At 36.0% G+C, this 24,119-nt stretch overlaps 1 protein-coding gene across 9 annotated transcripts in view; it reads left to right on the top strand.

Annotated features, from left to right (window-relative positions):
* The window catches only part of Imp (IGF-II mRNA-binding protein), a 414,462-nt gene that overhangs the window by 329,978 nt on the left and 60,365 nt on the right, over nucleotides 1-24,119 (top strand). For 7 of the 9 annotated variants that reach the window (XM_090397775.1, XM_090397794.1, XM_090397742.1 and 4 more), the window contains 2 exons: nucleotides 11,468-11,584; nucleotides 22,637-23,075. In XM_090397775.1, the coding sequence (XP_090253901.1) occupies nucleotides 11,468-11,584; nucleotides 22,637-23,075 (556 nt within the window). The remainder of the gene's footprint in view (nucleotides 1-11,467; nucleotides 11,585-22,636; nucleotides 23,076-24,119) is intronic. The other 2 variants (XM_090397752.1, XM_090397801.1) reach the window with 1 other exon arrangement.

Below are 24,119 nucleotides of genomic sequence, written 5' to 3' on the forward strand. Positions count from 1 at the left end.
AAACGACATGAGTGATAGACATAAGATTAATTGCAGAAGAATAACATGTAAGGAAAATATTTTAATACATACAGAATTATTGGCTATGCATGCAGGCATTGCCAATGCATTCTTATAAAAAGTGATAAACAATTAGAGTAATACATGAAATCACATGTGACAGTATAGGATATTAATTGCAGGAGTATAACCATCCTTATCAGATTTCAAAGAATTTTTTAAAAATGAATCAAATGGGAACGAAGCGTTGCTTGGGATGACTTCTCAAAATTGAGAAAGTTTCCAGTCATTCTTACTAAGGTTCAGTTTACGGATATGGTCTTCATAACACTCTCTATATAGTTGTAGGTAAAATTTTACTCCATTGATTTCTATGCCTAGTAGATAAATCACAGCTAGCTAGATCAGACTTATCAGAATCATTAATTAGGATATAATCTTGGTGTTCAAGACATCTCAGTAGAATGACTTCTGCCAATAATAGTAGAGGCCTTATGAGCATGGAATTCTATACACTCCAGGATGAGAAAGTGGTGGAAGTTTAATTTCTGAACTGAACAAAAAAAAAACAAACAAACTTGAAGGTTGATATGGTTGAAGATATTTCATGGAGAACTGTGCGACATCTTCAGACACTTCCTTTACAAACCAGTCCTCAGTTGCAGATATGACCTCATCTGTGATATATATTGTTCCTTTCAAGTGTTTCTTTAAATTTGGGAATAGAAAATAGTCAGATCTAGCCAGGTCTAACAAATGGGTGGATGAGGTAGACACTGAAAGCCCAAGTTGTGTATTGTCTGTTGGGTTTCAAGACCAGTGTGAGCAGCTGCATTGTCCTGCGAAAGCAACATGCCTCTGCTCGGTATTCTGTGGTGTTTTTTCCTTCAGTACCTCCTTCAAAACTGTTGAATAAACTGCTGCTGTAACAGTTTCATCTTTGATTGTGTTATGTGCTATCCGGTCGTTTTTCGACTCTTGGTGATCCTGTGAACATTTTTTATATTTTCTTCTAAACCTATTGACAAATTTCAATCAGTATATTCACTACTTCATCCTTAGCTGCTCTGGATAATTCCACTGACACACCATCAGCTCCAGGAGCTTTTCCTTTTGGCAGTTGTTCCATTGCTGATATCCTCTCACTTTTCATTATCATGGGTTCCTCAACAAATTCTCCTACAGTATTATTCTTTCTTGTACAAATCCTCTACATTTTCACTGCTGCTTCTTCCATCAGATATTTTCCCAAATTACTTTTTATAACTCTTTTTAGGACTTTCCTGTAACTTTTATTTTTCTAAACAAATCTTTTGTTCTACCCATAGTATTGCTTTCTTCAATTTCCTTGATGGTAAGTAAATTGGGATATTGATGGTAAGGATTACATCAATATCCCAAAAGACAGTGGGAAGAACCTTCTCTGCTGACTTTTGGACCGGAACTTCTTAGGCCATGGAGAACCTTTTGTGTTTACACTCCACTGACTAGTGTGCGTTCTCTGGGCCATAGTGATGAAGCAATGTTTCATCAACAGTCATAATACGAGCCAAAAAATTTGCACCTGATTTCTCAAAATGACCTTAAAATCCCTTGAGATGACAGCACATGTTCTCTCTTTTAGTTGGCATTTAAACATCTGGGGACACAGTTTGCTGAGAGGTTCTGCATGTCCAGATGTTAGTAAATAATGACCTTCAACTTATTCCCTGGATATCCCCAGAGTCTACAATGTTTTTTGCTGGTATTCATCTATCATCAAGGATCATGGCATGCACTGCAGTTTTCAAGTGTGATTACTGTGGAAGATCATCCTGACCTGGGGCATCTGTTGTCTCAGGATGCCCAGTTTTAAACTTGGCTGCCCATCTGACAGCTGTTGGATATGCTAGGACACAGCTCCCTAACGTCTCTCACAACGTTTGATAAATCTCAGTTGTGGACTTTTCTTTCAGCATGATAAACAATGATGGCCTGCGCTTATGTCTTCGAATGTCTTCAAACCTCTGACATGTCTTCTATATCCTAAAAGAAGAAAAAACAATTATTACAATTTGATGAAACATTGGGGTTAAAGGGTTTTAAGATATGTCCTTTCTTGTGGTTATATCAGTTGCTCTGTCATTTTTTTTTTTTTTTTTTTTTTTTTTTTTGGGTGTTTATCAGAACTCTTCATCATTACTCCCCCCCCCTCATCTTCCATATTTCCTGTTGCCTATGAAAGAGGCAATGGTTAGTATAATAAATTTAGTTTAATCCTTTATCCATGTGTGAGCAAACAAAGTTTACGTCTGAAAATATCTTCAGGACTGAGGTAAGGTAGTATAACACTGGGCAACTCATTGCAAAGGTGGACCAAGCTAACATCACTCCTATCTCAGTATCTCCCATAATGCAAAACACATCTCCTTGCAGATATGTATAATGTTATGCATTAAGGGAAGGGCCACTACCCTGACTGGTTTCGACCTTTATTGAGGTCTTGTCAGTGGGAGCCAGACCCAGAAGTGGTGATACTAAGGCAGAAGCAATGGGGAGGTCATCTTTACCTATAGGAGTTGCCAAAAGGTGTGCCACCTTATTATTAAATTACTCTGGATTTAGAGAAAGATGTTGAAAGTTTATTTTTCACTTGGTTAGACTAGCAATGGTTAGTACCTCCTGAGTATGAACCAATTATATGGAAAGATGAAAGTTTTTTCATAAAAAGTAAGATCAATCTTCATAAGAGGTATTCTTGTTAATGAAATTATATTGTGTCTCCTTTCAGGAGACAGTTATGGGTCAGATATCAATAATATTTGACAGTTATTATATTTAGTGAAAACAAAAAGTCTCTTTTTATCAAAAAAGAGCCTTAGTCTTCATTTTGGCAATGCAAAATATGCATAGGATCCATGCTTATTTCATAGCAAAATATGCACTGCTAGGAAAGAAGTCAATGGACCCCCCCCCCCCCCCCCCCAAGGCTTATCTGTTTGGCAATTAGTTGGCAAATTGGGCCATCTCAGGTCAACAGTCAGAGATACCATACTGAGATGGAAACACATCTGCAAGTTCTACCAGCAGTGGACAACTTACCACACTCACTGAATGTGACCATAAGGTACTTCAAAGGATAATAGGTAAAAACATCATTCATTTCTCGGTTGAATGTAGAGTTCTGGTATCAAATGTGCACAAAAGCATTCGGAACCACATTCACAATATGGGTTTCCATGGTAGGATTGCAATATTGCAAGCCCCACTCACCCAAACCAGCATGCAGTGTCATCTTCATTGGTGCAAAGAGTGTATAGTGGATGTGGAAGCTTAGAAAGTTGCATTATGGAGCAACAAATCATATTGCACCATCTATCAAGCAGATGGATAGGTGTAATGAATGTTTGGTGAACGTCTCTTGCAGAATGTGTAATCCTGACTGTGAAATTTGGTGGTGGCGGCGTTATGTATGGTCCTGTATTTCCTGGTTTGGCCTCAGACACCTCTGTTTGTGGTGCCACAGACATTGAGCTCAGAGAGGTATCTGAACATTCTAGATAATACAATGCTTTCTATTTTGTGGCATTTCTATGAAACTGACAATTGTCTATTTCAGCAAGCCAATGCACCATGTTATATGGATGCTGCTGTAACCTTCAGGTTTGTTGACATGAATTTCACCACACTTGACTGGCCTCCACAGAACCCTGATCTCAACCCTATTGCACAAACTAGAGCTTCAGGTGAGGTCAAGAGAAATCTGACCCACAACAACAAACCAGGGCTTCATTACATGCTTACAGGAAGAATGGTCAGATTCTTGTTGATCGCTATCATATGGTTGCAGAAATGGGTTTTGACTTCTTTCCAAGCTGTGTGTGTGTGTGATCCTTGGCATTTGATTTGCCTTAGCTTAGAAACTTTTTAGAAACTGTGTGTGTGTGTGTGTGTGTGTACGTACACATATACAGTAAAATCCCGTTTTTATGTTCCCGCAATTTACGTTTTCCTGCCATTTACGTAATTTTCTGTTGGTCCCTTCTTAAGGCCTATTCTCACGATGTATTGTTTTCCCGCCATTAACACCTTGATGTGGATGTTTTATTTCCTGTGATTTGCTTTTTTTTTTTTTCTCGGTGGCAATACCGATTTTCGAATTGATTTCAGCGGAAATCTGCACATTTCTGTTCTCAGGTGGCATTGCTTTCAGCTGTAGTTTCGTTTCTGCCATCACGGTGACTTATGCATATGCAGCAGCAGTACTGTAGTGATGAGCGATAACGTGATTTTTCAATCACAATACGAATTGATATTGCAGAATTTCTGCAACGTAATTTAGCGTCTGAAAGTTGCTTTCAAGTTGCGGTGGTGGATTACCCATATTAGTAACATGGAGAAAAAAGACAGAATATATTTCAGTAGAAGAAAAGATGGCAATTCTGCGACGTGTAAATTGGCATGCTGGAACACGTGTGCATTTAGCATAAGATCTTGGACTCTGTGTCCACTTTGAACATGATAGTAAAAAAACAGGTCAAGCATTGAACTGTTTTTGACTTAGCGCCAGATGCAAAGCATTCTGGCGCTAAGTCAAAAAAAAAAGAAAAGAAAAGAAAAACAACAATTAAAGATTTTTTTAAATAGATAAATGAATTTACAATGTTCTTACATTTATGTTCAGTTATTAAATTTTGTAATCTAGTATGTAGACTCACACTAGCAGTAAGTCATCTTTTAGCCTTTTGAAAATATTTTTTACATTTCCTGCTATTTGCACTTTTCCCCATCAGTCCCCTGAAAAGTGTTAAAAAAAAAAAAAAAGTTTTACTGTATATGTATAAGAGGCACTGGTGTCCAAAACCTAAGGATGAATGCTATTTCTGAAGATTATATATCTGCAAATTCAGATGAATCAGCTTATGGCAATTTATGTAACTGACGATTTTGAGTAGAAAACAGGTACACAATGAAAATTTCAAATCGCAGTCAGTAGGATAAAAGGCTGCTTTAAGTGAATTGTGTTTGAAGGAAGCTCTTTTCATAAATGAATGAAGTTACAAACTTGGATGTATTGTAATGTCTCAGATACATTACAATACATCCAAGATTTCATGCTGGGAAGAATTTTTGAATTCAGAAAGTTTGAAGGCCACAGAATTACTGATATTGCCAGAGTTTCAAATCTCGCATTCGGACTCTGGGCAGCGTTTCAAACCAATGGAATGTGTTCCAGATGTTTGTAAAGAGTTTGCCCTCACTCTACCAGGGACTGTAAAGACAAATTTTTGGTAGCATCAGCAAAATATAATCGATGCACCATGGCAGGTCTGCAGTAAATAGACCTGTATGCCTGAAGGCATGTATAAGCTTACTTTATCCACAGCTCACAGCTTAACATGATTTCAATGGTGTTGTATCCATAAAAATTGGGCAAGACCAGTGGGCTAATGTACTCATTACAGATGAGTCATTTTAGTCTTTTCTTCAATTCTAGATGACACTTGATCTGGGATGAAAGTGGTACTGCTTACTATTGCAAAAATGTCTTCATGGTAATTCCACATCACACATGAGCAGTGGATATACTTCTGGAGACTGAATATTAATTGAATCGAGTGGCCAACACGCTCCTCCAAATCTCATCCTCTTAGAACATGTTTGGGACACAATAGGTAGTTGCACTGCTGCTTGAAATTCCCCTTCACAAAACAAACAAGGCCTTATATTTGCTGTGTAGGAGTGGGCCAGTTTGAGAACTCCTGAATCACTCGGTGCTAAGCATGGTATGATGCTGAGAGCTGCATAGCAGTTTGGGGTGGATGTATTCTATACTGAAATGTTTGTCTGCTTAGTTTCTGTAAGCACTATGCATTAATTCATTAACTATGTCCTTAGGATATTTGTAACTTTTGCCTAAAACGTATTGCAATTTATTTAGTATGGGATTTATAACATTATTGATGTAATATACCGTATTTGCCGGCATATAAGACGCACCCCCTTTTTTTGCACACATTTTTTAAGAAAAAAAACTTTATCACTGAATATTATAATGAATTTACAGTATTTCAATTATAAAGTAATAAGTAGATCTACTTTCAACAAATACCTAATCTAACTAGGAAAGAGTACCCACCTTTTAATCTTCTTCGTCAAAATCAAATTCATCTCCAGAGCTAAATAAGAGACACTTGAAACCTCTTTTAAATCAGGATCTGAGTCCCCATACAACAAATTGTTCTCTGTACCATCCAGTACATTACTAATGCCACACTTCTTAAATGATGTAACCACTGTCTCAGTTTTCACAGCAGTCTCTGGATGCAGTGTTCCACTTCTCCTTCATAAATTCCGTAAATGGTTTATTAATACAGACATCTAAAGGTTGAAGCTGACTAGTTAGGCCTCCTGGAATTACAGCTAACTGAGTTTTCAATTCCTTGAGTTTATTTTTAATATGTTCTGTTCTTTGAGAACGAAACTGATCCCATAGTAGCAGAGCAGGCTTCAACAGTCTGCCAGAGCACCTAGACCAAAGGTTAGCTAACTGGAATACTAGAATGTATTCCAGTAACTGGAATGCTCTCGCACACCGCAAGGAAGCAAGAAAGAAATCGCATAACTCAGAACAGTGAAAATTTCCAGATATGGGAATAATAAAAAACTGGGTATCAGTGTATAAGACGCACCATGTTTTTCAGACCTATTTTCAAAGAAAAAAGTGCGTCTTATATGCTGGCAAATACGGTAATTTGTTACTATGCTGAAAATAAATTGTTCACATTTGGCTGTAGTCATGAAAATATTTTGTAAAATCGTGTATAGAAGGATTTTTATACAAAAATACCTTATATACCGATTTTACTGGCAAATGAAATTCCAGTCAATATACTTGTGATTGAGCAAATTTTTATAGTTTAGTAATAAGGAAATAAAATTCTTGTGTAATGTTAAATAGTATAACCGCCAAGGTTTTGTAAAAGACAAAGAAAGTTAAATGTGAATTAATTTGTGCACAAGAATGTTCCAGACAAAGATATTTCCAGATGGATTATCTTATTAACTTATGACCTAGGGCGTTACAATCATGAAGGTCAAATATACACGGGGGTTTCCCGGCTTAATGCAACGACCGAAAAAGGTGATGGGTGCAGAACATCGAAATACTCAGGGTATTAATATGTAAGAGAACTCAAGGTCAAAGGGGCCAGATAAAAAGGAGTTGCTACGACGAATAGGGGATGTTTTTTTGCGAGGTCAGTGAGAAGTTACGTGGTCACGGAGTCTAATAAGATCACAGAGTCAAGGAACGGAGGTTACGGCGATGTAAATTATGGCAACAGAGTTTTTGCCAATCGTCTTAAGGTAGAAGGCCAAGCAGCAGGAGAGGCAGATTAGATGTGCGTGACAGAATAAGTTCGTCTTCGTTTCTGTTTTGGATCCAGGTTCAGGAAAGTCGCCTCGGTTCAAGATCGAAGCCCCTGCATTCCAGATAGTAGACGTGAGAAGTGCGAGGCAACTAATTATAGGAGATTTTAGAAGAAAGCAGATACCAGATTTTCATGCTGCCAAGTTCCTGACGTTTGCAAATAGTAAGAGGAAATCCCAGAGAAGGTACCCGTACACATTGCCAAGATCGGAAGGTAATAGAAGAAAGTGATTTTGAAGAATCTATCAGAGAGAGCGAACTAGACAACTGATTCAAAGTAAGGTCTTTGTATTGTATTACTAGAGACAGAATTTGTGATGGTGATTTGTTTAAGGTTATTGTTTGTAATGAGAGTTTGTAATGTAATGATACTTAAGAACTATAGGCATTTATCTAACCTTTGAATCGTCTTGTTCAGTTATATGTGAGAGAAAACTTAGCAGAATTTAAAGTGGTTTATTGTGTGCTTAATATTCTTGTTGTTAGCTGAGACTGCATTTGTTTAAGTGAAATTGCCTAAGAATGACTAAGTATTAACAAACATATTATCATAGACACATGGTCTTACAAGAATTGTTTACATTAGAGGAGTAATTGTGATTGTATTTATGCGTTGCATTTGAAGTATAGAATCTAATTTGCTTGAATTTTTAATATTGACCTTTTTGTACATTTCTTGGAACATGAATTAATTGTTTTCTTGTTTAAGTAATTTGCCTGATTCCTGTTAGCAATGCACTGCTCATTAAATTCGAATCTGTGTGTCCTTGAATAGCCACGACTGTAGAAAAGAAGTTTTACATTGCTAGATTTAGTTAAGTAATAGAGGAAGGTTCTGATTAACTGAGTTTTTCTTTGGAAGGACAATTATATGCTATCCACGAATTTTGATGGTGCAGCTAGAAATTCAAATAAAATTTCCAAAATTCAGTTTAGAAAAACACCAGTTGTTTCAGACAAAGAGATTGGCTCCAGTCAGAGGCATACTCTTAGGTTTGAATGAAAGTTTTTGCACACGAGAACAATATTTGCGGCTTTAGTCAAAAGTGAATTAAGTTGAGTGAGAGGATTTGAAGGTTAAGAAATTAAATCAAGCAACGGATTATATACTCGGAATAGGACTGTTAAGATTGAGTTAAAGATAATGTTAAAGTAAGGTTATAGTAAAGTTAAGTTTGAATAAAGTGAGATTTTCAAGATAAGTTTTGAGTAGTATAATACCGTAGATTTTACAAAGGCATAGATGACAAGGTCCGCGCGGTTAGCCTAGTGGCTTTGCGCTTCGCAACCATATGCCTGGGGAAGGAGTGTCCTAGGTTCGATTCCCGTCGCAGACGTGAGGAGCTGAAGGATCTTCCTCAGCCATAGCCAAGTTAGCCGGTCTTGGGCGCGGGCAGTAAAGTTTTTTCCGCCAGTTTATCTGGTGTTTTTCATCCCGCAAGCAGGCAAACCGGCCCCGTGAACACACACAGAGATACAGCCAAGAATACCTTGAGGCATAGGAGTGACCATTCTATCCTCGTATTTCGGTTACGAAATCCAAGCATGCTTGGAAGGTTGTGGGCCTTAAAGGCCTGTTAAAGCCATTGGGATAGATAGACGACAAGGTTTAATTGAATATGTAAAACAATTGTGATAAGATTTTACAAAGGTGAACAGCATACGAGATTTAATAAGAATATAAAGATAATGAGACTTAATATAAGCAAAAATTTACATAATTTTACAATTTTCATATATACAACTAAAAATGTAGTTCGTCCTTAGCTTTTGCGGGTGTGTGTGTGTGTGTGTGTGTGTGTGTGCGCGTGCAAGCACACAAGCACACTGCTTGGAAGGAAGTCAACGGACACCATAGTGTGAGGAACAAACAGCCATGGTGCCCACCTTAAGATGTAGTATGTTATGATCTGCAATGACTGCAGATCATACTGATCATTCTTTCTGTAGTTTGATGAAGAGCTTTTTGTGGATAGCTTAAAAAAACCAGTAGTAACTTGACTGGTTACTAAAAAGGTGAGATATACCAGTTGTGTAATCAGTGGGAAAATAATTGCATTGGTTGTTTGTCTTAGAGGCATAACTATAGTCCTAAGACAGTCTGCCAGGAACAAGATTGCTGTCATCTGAGAAGACTCGTAGAGACAAACGGAACTTCTTGTGGGCAGCAATTGACTGAAGCATTTCATGAAGACTGTGCAGGGAATTGAAGAGGATCAGTATCGGCAGCTAATCTTTATTTTGTAATTTGGCTGAAACATACAGAATTAGATTAGATTTTAAATAGTCTGGATTAAATTTTATAAACAAATGTTTTGAACAAAAAAAGCTCACTAATATTTTTATCAATTTTAAAAAAAAAAAAAAAAATCAGCTAACGCCTTTTTATTCCTGTATACGGGAGTAGGCGAGGCCATTTAGCCCTATCTAACTTTTGGAGACTGAGTGGGCAGTTCAATCTCCACTGGTACCCAATCAGAGACAGATGGCCCAAGGCTATCACTAATTAAGCGGTACGCAGTGAAGAGAGACGGCTCAAATGTGCCGCCATCTCGTGGTCCCTAACCCTAACACAATATATTTAATGTCTGAAATAATGTGAGTTCTACGGTCGATTTTCTTGAGTTTACAGGACGAAAAACCCGAGTTTCCGGGAGGAAAAACCTGCTTGCCCGTGCCAGAGATCGACTAACTCGGGAACCGGTCGAAAAAAGGCTTAGAAAAATTTCCTCTAGTCGCCGACTAGACTCGAAACCAAGTCTTCCTTCGTGCGGCCAAGCGCGGCGGTGCAAACGCCACATCCGCTGAGCTACACAGGCTCTTTTTTTAAAAAAATCAGCTAACGCCTTTTTATTCCTGTATACGGGAGTAGGCGAGGCCATTTAGCCCTATCTAACTTTTGGAGACTGAGTGGGCAGTTCAATCTCCACTGGTACCCAATCAGAGACAGATGGCCCAAGGCTATCACTAATTAAGCGGTACGCAGTGAAGAGAGACGGCTCAAATGTGCCGCCATCTCGTGGTCCCTAACCCTAACACAATATATTTAATGTCTGAAATAATGTGGGTTCTACGGTCGATTTTCTTGAGTTTACAGGACGAAAAACCCGAGTTTCCGGGAGGAAAAACCTGCTTGCCCGTGCCAGAGATCGACTAACTCGGGAACCGGTCGAAAAAAGGCTTAGAAAAATTTCCTCTAGTCGCCGACTAGACTCGAAACCAAGTCTTCCTTCGTGCGGCCAAGCGCGGCGGTGCAAACGCCACATCCGCTGAGCTACACAGGCTCTTTTTTTAAAAAAATCAGCTAACGCCTTTTTATTCCTGTATACGGGAGTAGGCGAGGCCATTTAGCCCTATCTAACTTTTGGAGACTGAGTGGGCAGTTCAATCTCCACTGGTACCCAATCAGAGACAGATGGCCCAAGGCTATCACTAATTAAGCGGTACGCAGTGAAGAGAGACGGCTCAAATGTGCCGTCTCAAATGTGGCTCAAATTTGGTAATATATATATTACCAAAAAAGCATTTTTTAATAGTTTAATTCATATGCTTTGGCCGAATATTCAGTGCTTCAGTTGGTATACGATAGCATAATATTGGAGTAGAGACATTGCAGAAATTACAAAATAAAATAAGTGACAATTATGATTTATGATTAATTTGTTTTTATAGTACATTCAAAAATTTTGTGTGCACAGCCATTTGACTAGTATGCACAGTTTAAGCAGAAGCATTGGTATCCTTTTAGTTACCTAACTTTTAAACTTAAGCAATCACCAAAAAGTGAGTAATTGTGTGTAAAATTGTTCTACTATGCACGTTTTTTTTTAACAGGTTGTTGTATCATTTGAATTCTGTCTCATATAAATCACTTTTTCTATACTAATGTACTGTTATTTTCAGTCTGTATTGTGTCTTGTCTTTTCATACTTACGTTTCATCAATGATGTAACTGAACATAATTTTCCATTTCAAGTCAGATGTATCTGAAAATTTATTTTAATTTAAATTCTGAAATTTTATCAAATTTCATTATGCTTAAACTTTTTCTTTTAGTGAAATCCCATTAAAAATATTGGCTCACAATAACTTGATTGGGCGCATTATTGGTAAAAATGGTAATACCATCAAACGTATTATGGAACAAACAGAGACTAAGATAACTGTTTCAAGGTAAGAATTTCACTTTTCTGTTTACCTTATAAATGTAAGCTAAAGAATAGTCATTTTCCTAATGAATTCATTAGGAAATGTAAAAATGAATATCAATAAAGATATTAATTTTCCTAATGAAGAGATACTTGATAATGTCATATCGACCCCCTCTCCCCCCTGGAGTCGATATGACATTGTTGGGGGTCAGCAGAAAAATATAAGACATCATTGTATGGGTAATATTTAATTCGGTTAACTTGGATTACCTCCATGACAAAAGACATGGAGGTAATGACAACGCAATTAAGAGTGAATCGTGGGATCAGTACCTCCATCTTACAGGTCCATGAATAGGACCTGTAAGACGGAGTAAGGTCATGAAAATAGTTACTGAGGCCAATCAAGTAGGCCAAAATTACGTATTTACCAATAAACGGATGTTGGTGGTTCCTGCCAGCTGCCGCAGTGGGAGCGAGATTGCAACACGTGTGTGGTTCTTATTTACTGATACAAGTATTCGATCCCAGTCTCATTTTTGCGCATCAGCATACAAGTGAGCATTAATGTTCTAAAATTCATCAACATACATATTATAATTCAATTGTTATTCATTCACAAACTAAACTTCTCTATGTTGAAGAGTTGAGCAGTGCTGGTAGTAATACCAGTGATATTAATATCACTAGTAATACCAGTGATAGTAGTAGTAATATAATAATATATGCTATATTATACATACAATAAACATTGTAACTATAAAATAAACAATCTAAAAACTCACATAAGCATCTTTTTTTTTTGCTTGTCCTATTAGAATTACGTAATAGTAAAATATATGGTGTTGATAAAAAGTCAAACTCTTGAAAATAACTTTGGCAACCCCTGGTCTAGGACATGATTAAAAAAAAAAAAAAAAAAAAAAAAACTAATTTTTATTTTAAATATATTTTAGGCAGCATGCAATTAATATAATTCAAATTGGTTTATCACATTCTCCTAATGAACTGATAGATGGAAATTTCAATAGAATCCTAACAAAACGTATAATGTTGAAATTTTATCTGGGAATTCAAAAAAGAGCAAAAATACACATATTAAAAAAAAAAAAAAAGAAAGAAAGAAAAACTAAATAGAAAAAAAAAAAAGAAACGCAGAATATACTGAACTTTGCAAAACAATCAGGAAAAAGATAAGAGAGGATATAAGAGATTCCAATAGAAAAATGGTAAGAACAGCAGTAAAAAATAACAGTATAAAGAAAATTTCTTGATAATGCAGGTAATAGAGTAAACAAAACAGGACAACAATAGAGAAAAGGATATGAAAAATTATAAATAATATATTGTTAAAGATGAAGTATAAAACATGCACCTGGACTTGATGGGGAAATACTAATAGAAATGTTAAAAAAATTAGCTCTCTTGCATATAAAACTAGCAGAATTGCATACTGAGTGTTTAAGAATTGGAAGAACGCTTAAAGTTGGAATACTGAAAAAAATCATCCTTCTATATAAGAAAGGTGATAAAACTGACATAAGAAATTAGACCTATAACCCTTCTCCCAGTCCTTCATAAACTGTTTATGAAAATTATAGATGGCAGAATAAGCACTATATCAAATTTTCACTAACCAAAAGAACAGGCAGGTTTCAAACATCCTTCTCAACTTTAGGTCATTTATAAGCCTTAAATCAAGTAATGGAAAAAAACTTTTTGCTTTCATGGATTATGAAAAAGCCTTTGCCTCACTAGTCCCATATAAAATGCTTGAAGCTTTAAAGCATATAGGAATAGACAATGCTTATATTAACTCATATGAGAGAGGTTCATCAGTAATAAACTTAAATGGAAAAGGAAGTCAAACAGGTGATTATCACCAAAATTATTTGCTGCAGTCCTTGAATATGCTATGAGTAAATTGAACTGAAAGAAAAAGAGGGCTGAATATTAATGGAGATACTTAAGCAATCTATGATTCACTGATAACATCATTGAAATACCAACATCATTAAAGAACTATAACGCATAATTATTGAATTAAATAAAGTCAGGAAAAAGATAAGAGAAGATATAAGAGATTTCAATACAAAAATGGTAAGAACAGCAGTAAAAAATAACAGTATAAAGAAAATTTCTTTATACTCTTATTTTAGACTTTATACTTTAGACCTACAAATAAATATGGATAAATCAAAAATAATGCACTGTGGAAATACTCTAGAACGAGAACATATTGAAGTAAATCAAAGACATATTGAAATAGTGAGTTCATACAAATATCTAGGACAAATCATTACAAACCTAATAATGAAATCTTAGCTAGAATAACAGCAGGATGGAAAGTTGTTAACCATTAGAAATTTATTTAAAAGCAATTTACCAAACTGTCTAAAAAGAGATCTGCAACTAGTATGTTACTCCTAACAATGTACTCCTAATACTCCTTCAATATGAGAATGTCTGACAAGAGAATGGACACCAAGAACTGTTTTGAAAACCAGGTAGATCACTGTTAAGAGATGGGACAAGATTTTACAGACATTTGTGGTGGACTGAAGAAAGCTTGATTATGTATATGGCGAGGGGGGGGGGTATTCAGAGTGTTCTAGGTGTGCAGTGCTCATCCACCGAATTGCAGCATTTATTCCTGTTAAGGGCTCTCCTAATTGTTTCCAGACTTTGCATGATTCCTAAAAGTAAACACAATATACTAGTGCTTCATGAAGAGGACACTTTTCGACGCTTAAACATTGCATCATTTTTGCATTAATAGTCTGGTGCACCTTCAAGTCCTTTAAAAAGATGTACAGATGGTGCAGCGGGTCAAATTCTTAGCATTCTACTAATTTTAAACTGCTCAGAAGGCGAGGAAGGGTGAGCTCTGAGACAATAGCACCTCGAGGCTGTGTTTCGTTATTGTGTCAACCAATCCAATTAAATGTTGCCATTTGTCATGAGTTGCTGTTTTTGTTTTCTGAGTTGTGAACTTATGTGGTAGGCAGGTTTTTATATATAATATACACAAGTTTTTAATATATAATTTTTGATAAATTTAACTTTTTTGTCCATATTTACAATGAGAAAAAGTACTTTGTTGAAGGGGATAAGCCTCGTCCTCCTCTTCCAAATTTTACACTTTTAAATATAGCATTCGCCTTCATTGTTATTTTCTAATATTGTATCTTAAAACAAACACCTTGTCCTCCACTCTGTGCAGATTTGGTTACAATTAATTGATAAATTAAAGTAAACAAATCTGAAAGCACACCCCAACTCAAAATCACGAGAGTTAACGATCGGTACTATCTACATAAGAAGCCTAAATGGCAAAGAAATGGAGCTAGCTGGGGAATTAGATAAGTACCAGATAGACATAATAGGGGTGACTGAAACAAAAAAGACAAAAACTGGTGAGATCTTTCTGAGCAATTAATACAAAATGTTATATTCAGGCAGTGACAATCAAAGAAAAGGAGTAGCCTTAGTATTCAACACAAAATACGAGGCTAATCTTCTTGAATGGCAGGCAGTCTCAAGTAGAGTGATGTGGGCTAATATCAGAATGGGGAATTGGACAATGAGACTTATTTGTGCCTATGGTCCCACAGAAGGTTTTACTAAGGTAGAAGTGGAGGAATTTTTTCATGCTTTAGAAAAAGCAACTGACATAATGAAAAAGGAAAAGTTGGTCCTTGTTGGGGATCTAAATAGCAGAGTAGGAAATGATTGTGAGACATACAAAAATATTTTGGGAAAATTTGGAGAAAAGAGCAAAGCTAATAATAATGGCAAATACCTGTTGTATTTCTGCTCAGGACATGAACTGGTTATTACTAACACCATGTTCCAACATAAAAATGTGCACAAATTCACATGGAGAGAAGAAGCAAGGAATAAGAAAAGTCTCATTGACTGTTATTGCTGATAGTAATTTTTTCTTCCTGGTTCAGGAAGGCATTACTATTTAGTCTTGAGCAGGATAAAATTGAATTTCATATCGAAAAGAATAACATGTAAGAAAGTTTTAAAGTGAATAAAAGTTGAGCAGGTCTCGGATGTGAACTGCAGAATAAAATACACAAAGATTATTGAAGAAAAAATGAAAGCATTTGAGAACAGGAACCAAACCTCGGAGATTCAGTGGCAAGCCTTGAAGAAAACTCTGATTGATTCAACCAGAGAGGCATGTGGTGAGTTTGTCTGCAAGGACGGAAAAATTAGAACTCCATGGTGGACACTGGAAGTTAGAGGCAGTGAAGGAAAAGAAGAAAGCATATCAAAAGTTCCTAGCAAATAAGTCAGATTGTGCTCTTAGAGAATACAGAGACAAATGTAAGAAAGCTAAACAGTGTGTAAAACTAGCTAAACAAAAGTCATGGGAGGACTTTGGCAAGAATATAGAAAATAAATATTAAGAAGTTGAGAAACGGTTGAGAAGAATTGTGGAAGAAAAGCCTGGTGAAGAACAAGCTGGATTCAGGCCAAATAGAGGCTGTCAGGATCAGATCTTCACTTTACGACAAATAGTCGAGAAAGCATGGGAATATAACAAAGATCTGTATTTAAGTTTTGTCGATTTGGAAAAGGCATATGACAAGGTGCCAAGAGAGAAGCTATTCAATACGCTGCAGTTATATGGTGTCAATGGGGCATTATTTCAAGCAATACTTAGTCTTTATTTGAGTTGTGAGTCAGCAGTTAGAATTGAAGGAAGTACAGGAAGATGGTTTAATGTTAAATCTGGTGTGAGACAAGGATGTACATTATCCCCTCTGTTATTCATTATCTATATGGATCACATTATGAAGGAATGTGGTATTAAACCTGATATCAAAATTGGAGATGTTAATGTCAGCTCTTTGCTTTATGCGGATGATGTTATACTTCTAAATAAATCCGCTACAAGTCTGCAAGATTCTGACTAAATTGAATAGCTGTTGTAATAGATATGGTATGAAGGTCAGCAATAAAAAGACAAAGACAATGAAAATAGGTAGAATCATTGAAAATGTCAACTGTGTTGTGAATGGAGAACCTGTGGAACAAGTTAAACATTTCAGCTACTTAGGCACAATTTTTACTGAAGATGGTAAACTAAATATAGAAATAGACAACAGAATCAGCAAAGCTGGTATCGTGGGAAGTCAATTGAATAAATTCATATGGAATGAGAAAGAAATTACTCGGAACACTAAATTAGCTGTATACAAGACTGTGTTCAAACCAATTTTAACTTATGGATCTGAGAGCTGGGGTCAGAAGTAAAACACTTGACCAAAGACTAGAGACCGCAGATATGAGAGTCCTGAGAAAGATTAGAGGCGTGAACAGATGGCATCAATGGCAATATCATATTAAAAATGAGGATATTAGGAAAGAACTTGACATTGTCAGCATCCAGGAATGCGTTAGCAGAGCTAATCTCAGATGGTATGGTCACTTAAATAGAATGGGAGAGGAAAGATTAGCAAAACAAGTGTTCTCTGCCAGGTTGGCAGGAAAACGACCCAGAGGAAGACCAAGATATAGGTGGATTGATACGGTGCAAAGTGCCCTAGACGATAGAAATATAAGATCTGATAATGTTGGAGTCTTGACAAGTAACAGACTGATTTGGAGGAAAATTGTAGATAGGAAGTTAGTAATGATGTAATTTGTTCATGTAGTACTGTCATATCCTGTACACCCCTTGAGGGTACATGGCAGGAATTTGATGATGATGATGATGAATATTAAGAAGATGGTAAGATATTCTGGAGGTTGTTGAAGATCCTTAGAAATGAAGGAAAGAGTACTGTAAAAGGAGTTAGAGATGATAAAGGTGACATGAAAACTAGAGAAAAAGATATCTTTGAAGTATGGAGTAATTACTTTGAAAAACTGCTAAATGATACAAGCAGTGATAGCACAGTGGTAAAAAAAACACTCAACAGGCATACAGTCAGGAATACATATCCATACTTGAAGTAGAAAAAAACCATCAAACGCTTAAAATGTGGAAAGGCAGCAGGAGTAGATGATATTCGACCAGAAATATTGCAGTATGGTGGTATAAAAGTCTTACGGTGGCTGCACTACATAGTTCAGAAAGCCAGGACAGAGGGACGAATTCCCGATGATTGTAGTAGAGCACTAATAGTACACATATATAAAAAGGGAAATAAAACTGAACGTGAAAATTACAGAGATATTTCCCTACTGAGTGTTCCTGGCAAGATCTATTCAAGTATACTTGAGAAACGGTTGAGAAGAATTGTGGAAGAAAAGCTTGGTGAAGAACAAGCTGGTTTCAGGCCAAATAGAGGCTGTCAGGATCAGATCTTCACTTTACGACAAATAGTTGAGAAAGGATGGGAATAAAACAAAGATCTGTATTTAAGTTTTGTCGATCTGGAAAAGGCATATGACAAGGGGCCAACAGTAAGCTATTCAATACATTACAGTTATATGGTGTCAATGGGGCATTATATCAAGCAATACTTAGTCTTTGAGTTGTAAGTCAGCAGTTAGAATTGAAGGAAGTACAGGATGATGGTTTAATGTTAAATCTGGTTTGAGAGAAGGATGTACATTATCTCCTCTGTTATTCATTTTCTACGTGGATCACATTATGAAGGAAAGTGGTATTAAACATGATATCAGAATTGGAGATGTTAATGTCAGCTCTTTGCTTTATGCAGACGATGTTATACTCCTAAATAAATCCACTACAAGTTTGCAAGATTCCCTGACTAAATTGAATAACTGTTGTAATAGATATGGTATGAAGGTCAGCATTAAAAAGACAAAGACAATGAATGTAGGTAGAATTGTTGAAAATTTCAACTGTGTTGTGAAAGGGGAACAACCTGTGGAACAAGTAAAACATTTCAGCTACTTAGGCACTATTTTTAGTGAAGATGGTATATTAAGTATGGAAATAGACAACAGAATCCACAAAGAGCTGGTATGGTAGGAAGTTAAGTGATTAAATTCATATGAATAAAAGAGAAATTAGTCGATACAAAGTTAATAATGGAAAAAAACTCGCGTAGAAAGATTATTTAATAGTATAATTTTCGCGTCACAGGTATCTTCAGTACATTAAGCTCAAATTAAGCAATAACTGACAATACCAAAAAGCACCACCTAAGTAGCTGGTAAGATAAATAAAAAGGTCAATAACTTTCCTAAAAATAATAATAATAAAAATAAAATAAATAAATAATAATAAAAAAATTAATACACTAAAAAGTTAGTACTTTACAAATCAGCTAATCTTTCCTATCTCCCATAAATGGGATAGACGTAAGCCGTCGGATCTGTTTAAGTTAGGAGAATGAAGTAGAGTTTCAAATGTTTCTTTATAAAGGCGTTCCATGAGAAACTGACTTTTGTGAAGAACTCGTCTTTCTCCAATGAACTTTGTGTCTTTACAGGCCATTATATCCACGCGGTATCTCATCACCATTCCAGTCAAAAGGCAGGAACTATTAAAACACTGGTTCATCGGGCCCACTCCTTTTGTTCTTCAGACGATCTTTTACAGAAAGAACTACAATATATAACTTCTTCCGTTCTATCTAATGGTTATAAGAATTTCTTCATTAAAAGAACTTTGAGTAGTTTCAATATGTCTTCCTCTTCAAATACAGAAGAATACGTGTAGAGGCTTAAGTGCTGTGAGGACATCATGTTGGAGGCTTAATGGATTTTTTTTTTTTTTTTTTTTTTTTTTTTTTACAACACTCAAAAAGAATTAAAATAGAATTTAATACTTCCTATATTTCGTCCTAGTCACTAGGACATCTACGGGGATTACAAAAACAATTAATGTAACATATACACAAATAACAAACAATACTAAGCCCAACCACGTGGGTGACACTAAAGTCCTATCTAGGTAGAGCCCTCTAAGGGCAGTAGTAGGTGGCCTGGAATGTAAGGTGGGAACTCTGGTGATGAGTGTTTCCCAAATCTTCGGAAGCTTAATGCAACCGTATTTATTGTGATTTGGTTGGTTTTTGAGAGCTGCTGCTGCTTCTAAGAAAAGTCTCTCTTTCTTGAATTTGCTGTGGTGGAGCATGGTAGTTTTCTTCCATGATATCCTGTGGGTGGTGTCCAAAACATGGTCAGCCAAGCCTGAATGGCCATAGTTGTGTTTGAAGATGTAAGACTTGTGTTCCTCTAGACGGATGGATGCTGATCTGCCTGTCTGTCCAAAGTACGCCAGCTTACAGGAACAGGGTACTTTGTAAACTCCAGGCAGAGAGAGAGAGAGGAGGGAGCTGATCTTTCGTAGAACGGATAAGGGTAGCAAGTTTGCAGTGGGGCTTATATGTTGTGTGTAGGTTGTACTTTTTTAGTATCTTGGCTATTTTTTCCGATGTGCCACGGATATAGGCATTTTTAAACTCTTTCTGAATAGAAGACCGGGGAATGGGGGAGGAACTGATTATTTTTTTTTAATACTGTGATCGCTGTAGCCATTGGAGAGGAAAGTGTTATGTATGTGCTCGAGCTCAGTTGTAAGGGCGGTTCCACTGAAACAAAGATTGCAGGCTCTCTTAGTTAGTTTTAATAATGCCATATTGTTGAGCGGTGTGGTGGTGGGAGAGTTTATGAATCTATCTACCTGTGTGAGTAGGTTTTCTATATACAGTGAAGCAAAGTATACCATTAGGAAGGGGTGTAACTAAGGTGTCTAAGGTGAAGAGTAAACAATTGTTCTTTTCCTTTTCCATCATAAACGGGATACTTGGAAGTAGTCTAATGTGTCTGGGCCATGAGGCCAAATAGAGAACACACCATCTACATATCTTAGCCAGATAGAAGGTTTGAGAGGGACTCGTCCCCTCTCATTATTTCCATTACTGCATGGAACCCCCAATTCACTTTCTGGTAGTATATTTTCACCTGTGTCTGAAGTTAACTGTATATATCTTATATCAGTTACACAATACATAATTTTTATGCAGTGTCTGTTTCGATGGGAATTGCATGGAGAGAAGAGTAACAATACTAAACTTGAAACACTTCACTGCAAGATTTCCTGAGATAATCAGTTATATCGTATTTACTCGAATATAACTTGCTCTTTCATATATCTTGCATCCCTCATTTTATTTACTTTATGAAAAAAATTAAAAAGTCGCATATACCTCACACATGAAAAAAGGAAAAACTTTCAGAAATAGTCGTCACCTTGCCTTCGTCATCGAGTTGTGCAATCTTTTGTTAATACTGCACCAATCATATACATGTCTTCATATCTGCACTATCTCTCTCTCTCTCTACCAGCTTACTATTGCTCTGTTTCCCACTCTGCTTTCACTTCTCGTTAGTCCTTTGTGAAGAATTGTTCATAATGTATCTTAAGTCTTGTAAATGACTGGTAATTTTTGCTTGAAATGTGGAGAAACATTCAAGTTACCATGCTGGTTTTAAATTCAAAGTTATTGATTTTGCAGTAAAGCATGGCAATAAAGCAGGAGGGGAGTGAGTTTACGGTGACTAAGCTTAACGAGCGATATTGGAAACAGAAAGTTGCATTACAAAACACTTCTAAAAAGTCAAATGTCGTGTGATAAAGTTGAGCAGCCGATTATGTAAATGTTGATAATTAAAATTTAAATACATTCATTTGTGAGCAATTATAAATTTATTAAAATATACAGTAAAACCCCGTTTTTACATTCCTGCAGTTTACGTTTTCCTGCCATTTACGTCATTTTCTGTTGGTCCCGTCTTAAGGCCTATTCTCACGATGTATTGTTTTCCCGCCATTAACAGCTTGATGTAGACATTATTTCCCGTGATTTGTGTTTTTTTTTTCTCGGTGGCAGTACTGATTTCCGAATAGATTTCGGTGGAAATCTGCGCATTTCTGTTCTCAGGTGGCGTTGTTTTTGGCTGTAGTTTTGTTTCCATCATCACGGTTACTTGCACTCATGCAGCAGTACTGTAGTGATGAGCGATAACGTGATTTTTTCAATCACAATACGAATTGATATTGCAGAGTTTCTGCAATGTAATTTAGCGTGTGAAAGTTGCTTTCAAGTTGCGGTGGTGGATTATGGAGTAAAAAGACCGAAAATATATTTCGGTAGAAGAAAAGATGGCAATTCTGTGACGTGTAAATTGGCATGCTGGAACACGTGTGCATTTGGCATAAGATCTTGGACTCTCCGTGTCCACTTTGAACACGATAGTAAAAAAAAACAGGTCAGGCATTGAACTCAATGCAAAGCAACCTGGCACTAAGTCAAAAAAAAAAAAAAAACGAAAAGCAAAAACAATCAACAATGATTTTTTTTTAAATAGATAAATGTAAGTACATTGTAAATTCATTTATTTTCAGTTATTAAATTTTGTAATCTAGTACGTAGACTCACATACTAGCAGTAAGTCATCTTTTAGCCTTTATTTAAATGTTTTTTTACATTTCCTGCTGTTTGCACTTTTTTCCATCAGTCCCCTGAAAAGTGTAAAAAAGGGGTTTTACTGTATATACAATTATAAATTATATATTGAGGATTTAATTATAAAAGTCCATTAAGTTTTTTCATGAAACTTTGGTTTCTGAAAACCTTGCATGTATCTTGCACAGTGTTTTAACTTTTTGGGGAAAAAGGTGAGTTATATTCGAGTAAATACAATAGGTATCAGTTTGTGCAGCACTTAGAGATCAAAGCAATGTAACTGGAAAATGGTTGGTCAAACCAGAGCAACTAATATTGCTTACAAATCAAAGTGAAATTTAATTGTTTTAAATTGACTTGAATTAAACATTTCTAAATTTTCATTGGAAATACCTGATAATCTGTTTTATTTCAGTGAAATCTGTTATTATAATCCTTTTTTAATGAAAGATTGTTAAATAAATTCTTTTCTGATAGATATTATAACTAACAATAATTATCTCCCTGATGTCCACATAATGTTGGATGAAATATTGGAGTTTTTGAATAAATTCTATATAATCTTTGCTACATGTAAGCCATGAAACTTATTTTAATGTCTATTGCACATGTTCCATTAAAGCTCTTAATCGCCATGTATTTATTGGTATTTTCTTATATTATTTTAGTAGTATCCATGATGTGAATAGCTTCAACTTAGAGCGTATTATAACAATTAAAGGGAAGTTGGAAAATATTTGTAAAGCTGAACAAATGATAAGTGCCAAGTTACGGCAAAGTTATGAAAATGACTTGGCTGCCATGGCTCCTCAAGCCCTCATGTTTCCTGGACTGCATCCCATGGCTATGATGTCAACATTAAGTTCATCTGGTTACCCACCGAGCAGAGGAGGTCCTTCTACACCACCTTTTGGAATGTACAACACCCCACCACCTTCATATTTGCCAATGATGTATCCACCTGGTTCTGTAACCCCTCAACAGCAAGACCCTCAGAAAGAATGTGTTTATTTGTATATTCCAAATTCTGCTGTTGGTGCAATAATTGGAACAGGAGGAAGCACTATTAGAGATATGATCAGCTCCTCAGGAGCCAGCATCAAGGTAGAAGTATATCATTTGAAGTTTATTTAAAGAAATAAATGCATCTGATAATTATTTGTTCATTTTGAATAATCATTCTGATTTAATATTAAAATAGTTTTTTTTATACAATTCAGATACTACAGAATCTATTATTGAGTCTCCTTTTTATCTTATTCATAAACATTCGAGTTATTTTATACATTCATCACTGTTTCCTGGATTTAGGCTGTACACAAAGATATAGATGTGGATATCTTCATTCAGTTCATTTTGTCAGGCAGAATGATTCTAAGTGGTATTAATTCCTGTTATCAAGTTTTGGTGTGTATCTTCAATCTATGCAGAACAGAGTACTACGTGATAAGCTTACGTTATTACCAGCTATCAACAATTTTCATCCAAAATAAATTTTTCAGGATTCCATTATTGTCAGATCTTAAACTTCAGTCTCAGTATTACTGATTGCTTCATTCTTCCTAGATCTTGTTCATATCCTGACATAAATCATTTTCTACTGAATGTCTCATTCTGTTTTTAACCACTTAAGATGTGCTCTACTCACATCTCAAATCCTAACAATATCAAGTTCCTTTTTAAATATCTTCATTTCAAACATGAATTTTGTCGTAGATGCTACCTATTTGCTCCCCTAATATTTCTCAGAACTGTCTGACTCTTAGATCTACTACTTAAAATTTTATTTGAAAACTTTTGTGTGAGATTTACTTAAGGGTTAAAACTAGGGTCAGTTCAAGGAATGCAGGCAAACAGGCTGAGGCTTGTTGCCTGCATTCCTATGGTGAGACATAATGTCTCATCCTCATCTTTAGTTGGTGTTTTCCATCCACTGGATATTGAAATCAAGGATGGGCTTGCACTTTTGAACTTAGCTGACAAATTGTATTCTCTCTTGCTTAAAACAAATAAATATAATGGTCAGTATTATGCTGACTAGGATGTTGCCCAAGTAACCAAGGTCTCCAAGCTTTTCACCAGGAGAACTAGGGTTATCAGTGGAAAATCAAATATTAAAATGGGGAATTGAACAGTTAAACTTATTTGTGC

The sequence above is a fragment of the Typopeltis vanoorti genome, chromosome 1, assembly GCF_054136105.1.
Source record: "Typopeltis vanoorti isolate ZY-2024b chromosome 1, IOZ_Tvanoo_1.0, whole genome shotgun sequence".
NCBI classification, from domain to species: Eukaryota; Metazoa; Arthropoda; class Arachnida; order Uropygi; family Thelyphonidae; genus Typopeltis; species Typopeltis vanoorti.